Source organism: Alexandromys fortis, unplaced genomic scaffold (assembly GCF_014885135.2).
Source record: "Alexandromys fortis isolate MF-2015 unplaced genomic scaffold, M_Fortis_MF-2015_v1.1 scaffold_924, whole genome shotgun sequence".
In the NCBI taxonomy this organism is placed as follows: Eukaryota; Metazoa; Chordata; class Mammalia; order Rodentia; family Cricetidae; genus Alexandromys; species Alexandromys fortis.
In genome coordinates, this window is record NW_026068790.1 from 269 (window position 1) to 9,051 (window position 8,783).

The 8,783-nt window shown below is 48.5% G+C and overlaps 1 protein-coding gene across 1 annotated transcript; it reads left to right on the plus strand.

Moving 5' to 3' along the window:
* Window positions 1-372: 372 nt before the first annotated feature.
* Window positions 373-8,777, plus strand: LOC126496046 (multidrug resistance-associated protein 1-like; the record flags this gene model as incomplete). The annotated part of the gene is made up of 5 exons (XM_050133625.1): window positions 373-1,445; window positions 5,246-5,321; window positions 6,626-6,731; window positions 7,412-7,622; window positions 8,621-8,777. Coding segments are annotated over exons 1-5 (674 nt in total), but the record flags the coding sequence as incomplete, so codon positions are not given.
* Window positions 8,778-8,783: the final 6 nt, after the last annotated feature.

Sequence of the window (8,783 nt, forward strand, 5' to 3'; positions counted from 1 at the left end):
ATTACAAGGAAACTGTGTTCTTTTAAACACTGCTTGTCCCATTAGTTTCAACCTCTTATTGGCTAGCTCTTACATATTGATGTAACCCATTTCTAATAATCTATGTAGCCCACGAGGTGGCTTACCAGGGAAGAACTTAACCTGCAGCTGTGTAGGGTGGGTGAATCATGGCGACTGCCTGACTCGGCTTCTTTCTCCCAGCATTCTGTTCTGTCTACTCCGCCTACCTAATTTTCTGTCAATTTAGGGCCAAGCAGTTTTCTTTATTAATTAACCAGTGAAAGCAACAGATAAATACAAGACCCACCTCCATCATTTCCCCTTTTTCTGTTTAATAAATGCTGAGATTTGAGGAAAAACAGCAAAACCAAAGCAGATATTCCTACCCTTTCCCTTAAAGATGGTATGCTGTGCATATCAACTTCTAAAGAATGGCAGTTGCCACCTGGCTCTTGAAGAAGAGACTATCATCTGTTGACAGTCTGTACACATGTATTTGTTCAGCATGCCAGCACAGGCAGAACTGCGCAGCATAGACAGGTTTTGTGGTGGGTTTGTTTGAGTGGAAAGATAGTGAAAGTTATTGTGCAAAACACAAACATCAGAGTCAGGCATGGTGGAGTACATCTGTTAGCTCAGCACTGGGGAGGCTGAGATTAGAGGGTTGGAATAACCTGGCCTACATAGACAAGGGCTGGAGTTGAAGCCCAGTGGTAGAGTGCCTGCTTCAAGTGCACAGGACTTGAATTTAGTTCTTAGCACTGCAAACACAGTGGGACTGTCAAATGCAGATTTGTGTGGTTAACTCACAGTTCCTTCATCTACACTCTTGGGTGGTGTTTGCCTCCCTCTTAGAGTTTCCTATTCAAATGGTTCTTCCCAACTCTCTGAATTACCCTTCTCTTCACACTGCCTCCTCCAGCACTGGTTCTAGCCTCTGGTTCATTTTGTCTCCTTCTCTGGAGTCCAAGAAGGGCTCTGCTGGCTTTGTCCCCTGCTGCTTCTGCCTGACACAGGGTGCGCCCTCCAGAAAGAGACAGAGAGACAGAGAGACAGAGAGACAGTGAGAGGGAGGGAGGAAGGGAGGAAGAGAAGGAGAGAGAGAGAGATATTGTGTATGTGTGGTGTGTGTGTGTCCCCAAAACTATTGGACCTGAGCAATGCCACCGGGTCCCAAGATCCAAGCTACCTCTAGTCTCTACAGGGCTGTGACAGTTTCCTTCATGGTGCTGATGGGGTCAGGTCTCTGCTTTGCTCATAGACACGGATTCTGGTCACCCATGGCATCAGCTCCCTGCCCCAAGTGGATGTCATCATTGTTATGAGTGGCGGCAAGATATCAGAGATGGGTTCCTACCAGGAGCTGCTAGACCGGGATGGGGCCTTCGCCGAGTTCCTGCGCACCTATGCCAGTGCTGAGCAGGACCTGGCCTCAGAGGATGACCGTAAGGATGGCAGGGGGACTTTCAGGAACTGACTCTGATCATCATAGCTGCTTATGGGAGGGTTTATCTGTGCCCTGGGGGTGCAGTTCATGAGAGTATTGGGTGACAAGCACATTGATTGGGCTTTGGGAGACCAACAAATAGATAAACCTGCTTAACCTTGCAGGTCAGGTAGAAAGGGTTCTCAGCGCTTGACACCCAGGTACACAGGGTTGGGCTTTGGCTTTGTGAACTCAAGATTAGTCTCTGTCCTTCCTGTAAAATACTTTCTCCTCTGGACTTTAGGCTCCTCAATGGCTAAGATGGGGACAATAGGGCTGGAAGATGGCTCAGTGGTTAAGAGCACTGACTGCTCTTCCAGAGGTCCTGAGTTCAATTCCCAGCAACCACATGGTGACTCACAGCCATCTGTAATGAGATCTGGAATCCTGCGGTCATACATGGAAGGAATGCTGTCTACATAATAAATAAATAAATCTTTAAAATAAATAAATAAAATGGGGACAATAATAATTATAGTTTTCTCTGTTCCCAGGGGCCTGAGTACCAGTGACAGCCATGATGTAGCCCAGAAAAGCATGAGGCTCATAGAGTGTGAACACGCATAGTGGCCATGTTCCTCAGAACTTTGTGGCTCAGGGCCCCTCCTTAAGACCCTCCTAGCTGTGTCTCTGTCACTGCCACCTCCAAAGAGCAATGCAGGGCCAGCCTGGCATGTGCTGGTGATTCGTGTGGTCTTGGGTATATGGGACGTCCTGCGTGCTTAATAACTGTAGCTGTATTTTTTCCCCTGGCACATGACACCGCAGACCTGACTGTTATAGCTCCCCACCTGTTGTCCTGGGCCTGTGCTGTTGGCACAAGGTTTATGTGCCAGTTGAATCTGCCCCTGCAGACTTGGTTGCTGGGGGACTTAGGAAGCAGGTGCTAGACTCCAGCAGCCTCAGTGACTAGCAAATTGGGGACCATCTGCAGCCTTCTCAGGTAGCCTCTTATTCTATTAATCACACAGGCTCTCAGAGGACCCTCTGGTTAGCTGCATCTGGGGAGCAGTGGCCGCAGTTGACAGAGATGATGCCAGCTAATGCCTGCTCTACAGCCTACAGGGACACCCCTATGAACTGCTTTGGTTACAGCTATTGTAAAATGTCTGAAACTTGTTTGACGATCCCCCATCTAGCCAGATCCTCTCTGGGACATGCATGCTATCCTATACATCCCAGATAGATCTTTGGAACTCCCATTGCATAGTTTCCCAGGGGTAAAACTCTCATCAGAGCCAATGAATGGGAAACTTGCAGGTGGTAGCCTACAATCCTAAGGGCTGGCCTGAAACCTTGGTGTCACTAAGAAAAATGTTTTTGCTGTCCATTTACCTGGCCATTTGAGCATTTATGGAGCACCTACTGTATGTGAAGTGCTTTTGCTTTCTCAGGTCCTGTGTTAGTTAGGGTTTCTATTGCTATGATGAGACACCATGACCAAAAAGCTCTTCAGCATTGCTGTTCATCACTGAAGGAAGTCAGGACAGGGACCCAGACTGGGCAGGCTCTCAGAGACAGGAGCTGATGCAGAGGCTGTGGAGGGGAGCTGCTTCCTACCTTGCTTTCCCTGGCTTGCTCAGCCCACCTTCTTAAAAAGTACCGAGGACCAGCAGCCCAGGGATGGCACCACCCACCATGGGCTGGGGCCTCCCCGCTTTCTCACTGACTGAGAAAATGCTTTACAGCTAGATCTTGTTGAAGCATTTTCTCAACTGAGGCTCGCTCCTCTGAGGACTCCAACTTGTGTCAAGTTGACCCCAAAACCACCCAGTGCAGGCCCATACTACACTCCTTCCCCTGAAAGCAATTCCTGTGTCAGAGCTTTGAGTCTGGAAGTTGGCTGTACAGTGTGGGGCTGTGCTGTGCTCAGGTCCCTTTCTTCATATTCACGTCCTTCACCGACAGGGTTCCTCTCGCAAAGTGCTGGGACTCCAGGCATGCACCGCCATGTGTGCTTCACAGTCAGGTCTTTGTAAAGGAAGCGGTAAAGTGGAGGTTGGGCCACCTGATTGCAGGGTGACTCACCTCAGACATTGTCACAGTCTGAGGTTGGGGGTGAGGGCTTCACATGGAACTTAGGGGGGAGAGGAGGACCATACACAGTTCAGGTTTGGGGACAAGATAATATGAAAATCCCTCTCTTAGTGAACCCATATTTATGCAGTCAGGATTCAGCATAGGCTCTGGGAGCCTCTCCGAGCCACTGATAGACATGGGGAGGAGCCAACCCAGAGACTATCTAGACATGTGCAAAGGCCTCAGGACGAGGCTATTGAGGACAGATCAGGTTAGGCAAGGGAATCGGGGTAAGAGATAGGAAGTGAGGCAGTGAGCTGCTCACCCTTCAAGGAGGGCCTTGAAGGAGTAGTTTTGAATTTTAGTCTAAATTTAGTGGGGAACTCTATTATTTTTCATTTTTGTTTTAAGTGTATATGTATATGTGAACTTGAGTGTAAATATGAGTATGGTGTGCAGGAGACCAGAGAAGTAGTCAGATCCTCTGGAACTGGAGTTAAAGACAATCGTGAGCCACCGTGTGGGTGCTGAGAATCAAACCCAGTCAGTCAGTGCTCTTAACCGCTGAGTCACCTCTCCTGGCCAAGCAGGGAAACCCTCAAATCCTTGAATGTCAGAGAAGAGAAGTCTGGTCTAAGGGCGACTCACATCTGGTCTCTCATGTGGGAGGAGTGAGGCCCTCACCATTAGGGTGTCAACGGAGGTTGAGACAGGTCTCACTATGCAGTCCTGGATGACTTGGAACTCTCTGTGTAGATTAGGTAGGTCTTGAACTCACAAAAGATCCATTTTCTTGGTGCTGGGATTAACGGCATGTTCTACCATGCACACCATATCATAATAGTTTTTAATAAATGTTATATTAAGATGTTAAGTGTGGTAATGCACACCTGTAATCTCAGCACTTGGGAGGCTCAGGCAGGTGGATCACTGGGAGTTTGAGACAGAAAATCAAAAACCTTTATTGGGCGATAATTCAAATACGAACCATATGTCTGTTGGTTTGTGTCAACTGGTATTTGTTAATGTACTGTAGCCACCATAATTAACTTTAGGACATTCTTGTCTCCCCAAAGGAAACCCCAGACCCATTCACAAGCCCATATACACACTGCTCCTGTATTCCTTCTCTGTGGACTGTCCACTCTGAACTACCCATGTCAGCAATACATGGTATTTTCTGGCTTCTTTGAGTTTCGTATTCTCAAGGCTTGTCTGCACTGCAGCCACACTTCCTTCCATGACTGCATAATTCTTCATTGTGCTACAGTGTATTTTAGACTTAGAGTCTACTCACTCATGGGCCTGGGGACAGGTTGCTTCTGCTTGTTGGCTGTTTATTTTCGTTCTGCCCTCTAGTGGTCTGAAAGAAAAGATACAGTACTAATCCCAGCAGATGGGTGTGAATTTCTTGTTAAATGACTCCCCCTACTGGGTGCTTAGAGTCTAGCACACTTGGCCCTGTCTCCCCTCCTTACCTTGGTTCGAGCATCTCCCCAAGACTTCCTTTTACCCATTTATCCTGGGTAAATGGTAAGTGGCTCCTGGTGACATTTACCCCTATACCTCCCTGAGGGACTGAGCTGTGGATGGAGCTTGTATCAATGTGGTTCTGTCTTCTCAAACTCCCTGGCAGCCAAAGTCACTGTTGTCTACTCTGGAAGTGACTGGGTTCCTGGTCTTTTGTTTGGCCATACCCAGTGCTGATGCCACATTCTCCCCTCTTCCTGTCTTTGCCAGGTGTCAGTGGTTCAGGGAAGGAGTCAAAGCCAGTGGAGAATGGGATGCTGGTGCCAGTGGGGAAACACTCTCAGAGGTAAGCACGGGGAGGGTGTCTGACCCTGCGTTGCTTCTGGCCCTGTATCTCTGCCTGTGGGAACTCAGACGAGACAGGTAGCACCTCCACTCCATCCACCACAGTCTCAGGGATTTGGAAGACGTGCGCATCCTGCCTGATCTCCATCCTTCAAGAACCTTCTCAGGAAGGAGCCAGCACTGACCTATAATTCACACAGGCCTGCCTTTCATTTGTTTGTTCCTACTTCTGAAACTGATCTATGTCTTTCCTTGGGTACCTGGCATGTTGGGCTTTGTGAGCCAGTATATGTTCACGGACAGTCACAGTGGTCTGGGAGCTGGACACATTGTTGGCCTGAAGTCTACTGGTTTCCAATTCACTGCTGGCCTGCTCCCATCTCACAGCAAGCAGATGGAGACTCACCAGCTGGGCAGCTCTAGAGATACCCAGCTCAGATTTGAACCAGTGCTCTTTACTCTTTGGGGTCCCACCACCCAACTCAAATAAATACAGATGATTATTCTTTCTTAAGAATGCTCAGCCTTTGCTTGTTTCTAGCCAGCTTTTCTTAAATTATCTCATCTACCTTTTGTGTCTAGGCTTTTACCTTTCTCTATTTCTGTATATCTTTTATTTCTCTCTTATTCCATGTCTAGGTGGGTGTTTGGGTGACTGGTACCCTGGCATCCTCCTCTCCTCCTTTTTAATGTTCTCTGATCTTCCCAGATTTCTTATGTTTATTCTCTCTGCCTGCTGGCTCTGCCTATTCTTTCTCCTGCCCAACTATTGGCTGTTTAGCTCTTTGTTATACCAGTCAGGTGTTTAGACAGGCAAAGTAACATAGCTTCACAAAGTTAAACAAATGTTCCACAGCATAGAAAATGTAGCACATCTTCAATTCATATTCCACAACAGCAGGCTTGTGAATCCCAGGCTGGCCTTGGACTGAACAGATAACTAAGGATAACCTTGAATGTCTGGTCCTCACGTTTCTACCTCTTTGATGGGATCACAGCTTAGTTTATGCTGTGCTTTAGATGGAACCCAGAGCTTCATTCTACCAACTGAGCTACACCTCCACTCCCAGGTCATTTCTGTACACGAAAGATTGTTCCTCACACCTTCTGTCCATTGCTCTTCATAGGTACCTTAGTAGTCCCCATTCCTGACATATACATCTCTTCGCATGGAAACACATTCTTCTGGGGAGTGCCACAGGGCCCAAGTGTATATGTGTGTTCATGTGTGTGCTGGCACTCCCCAAGGCTTTGGCATCCTACCCTCCTTGACAACAGGCATCTCAGTGGCTCTTCTTCCCACAGTGGGGATGCTGGTCAGCAGCACAGCAGCACAGCCGAACTGCAGAAGGCTGGAGTCAAGGAGGAGACATGGAAGCTGATGGAAGCAGACAAAGCGCAGACAGGGCAGGTGAGTGAGGCACAGTGCAGAGTGCTTTGCTTGGCATATGGGAATGTGTGTATTTATCGGATGGCAAGTCTGCCAGGGCTCTATGTTTAGGTTCTATGTCAAAACCAGAGAGGTTAAGTGACTTTTCCTGGAGTTTGGATCTGAGCTACTGACTCCATGTTGGTACTCTAGTCTCTGCCTGTGCTTATTACTGCTTGGCCATGAGCAGCCTGGAGCATTGAATGGGACCTCCCAGGCTACAGCCATGCCTGGCTGCAACCATTTCTCCATCTTCTCATCACTTCTCCAAATGTGTTGAGCTCCCTCATATATCAGGGCCTTACACCTGTGGGTCATCCCCTCCCCTTCCTGGTTTCCATTCGCGTAGCTGGTAAACTCTTCAACCTCACTTCCTCAGGGAGAACCTCCCCTGGTACCTACCCACCTGGGCACTTGAATGGCATTCTGTGCCTCTTATGACTCTTCTCTGTTTATGTGTTTCTGTGGGTAATGATGGAGCATTAGGCTGTCCGAGTGCTTGCTGGAAGCTCTTGTGGGAGGCAGGAAGTCTGGCTTTGCTACTCCTGCCTGACATCATTAATGGGGCAGCAGGGTATCAAGGGTCTAGACCCAGGAGGGTGGGCTGGGCTTAAGATCACACAGGAGCTGCTTACCTCATGCTGGCACTCTACGGGTCCTAGGTGCAGCTGTCAGTGTACTGGGACTACATGAAGGCCATTGGCCTCTTCATCTCCTTCTTGAGTATCTTCCTCTTCCTATGCAACCATGTGTCTGCACTGGCCTCCAATTATTGGCTGAGCCTCTGGACAGATGACCACCCTACTATCAATGGGACTCAGGAGCACAGGACGTACCGACTGAGTGTCTATGGGGCCTTGGGCATCTTACAAGGTATGGCTGTGCTTACTTCATGTGTCCTTTCCTAACTGAGACCCCAAGACCTCATGGAATTTACAACCACTAACTGAGCCAGACGTACATGGACAAAATCTGCCACATGGTGAACTCTGAATGCTTGCTGAATTCATGCCCACCCCTTCCCCGCCCCAGTCAGCTCAAGAAGCTGATTGCTGGCTGAGTTGGCATCAAATGAAGCAGCCTAGCTCTGGAGTTCACTCTGAAGCTGTGCCAGGCAGTGTGTGATCTAGATGTGATCTAGATGCTCATAAAACTGCTTTGTACACACATGCCCTTTCCGTGTCCCTGATGCACTCATGTGGGTGGTTAAGTGAGTCTTTTTTGTGTGAGAGCTTTCCTGCGTCCAGGCATGCTGCCAGGAAGGCACTTAGTACTGGTTGTGGTTTTGAGTGTCACTGTCCCTATTATACAGGTGAGGTGACTCACATTGATTGACATGAGAGGCCCCCAGCTGAACAGGGTTGGCAGCGCCAACTTCAGTTTGCCTTCCCCTGTTCTTGGTGAATGATCCTCATATATAAGTCCCCAAAAGAAATCTGTGGCCCAGGGGGTGTTTGGAGGAGCCACAGATGTCTCTTGACCTCTGAGGTGGTTTTGGAACAAGCTGTCAGATGATCAGGTGTAGGATGCCTTGAGTTTCTCCATGTATAGCCTACTTCTGCCTGCCATAGAGCCAGAGACTGCAGCAGCCTTCATATTAGATTTTAGAGAGAGCAAAGAACAGAGAAGATGTTTCCGTGGGTTCACACAGAATCAGTATCTGCTACAAGAGCTGTGCTGTCTGGCACAGTAGCCTCCAATCATGGGAGGTGATTTGAATTTTAGTTCATTGAAGTTAAAAGAAAATTCATTTCTTCAGAAACTCAATCCCAGTGTGTAGTACACAGTGAGGGCTGGTTGTTGAGGGACCCAGTGCCGGCCAGCAGACCACACTTCTGTATCTTACGCTCACATCTCTGTTGCCATCCCAGGTGTCTCAGTATTTGGCTACTCCATGGCTGTGTCCATTGGGGGCATCTTTGCTTCCCGCCATCTCCACCTGGACCTGCTGCGTAATGTCCTGCGCTCGCCCATGAGCTTCTTTGAGCGCACACCCAGTGGGAACCTAGTAAACCGTTTCTCCAAGGAGCTGGA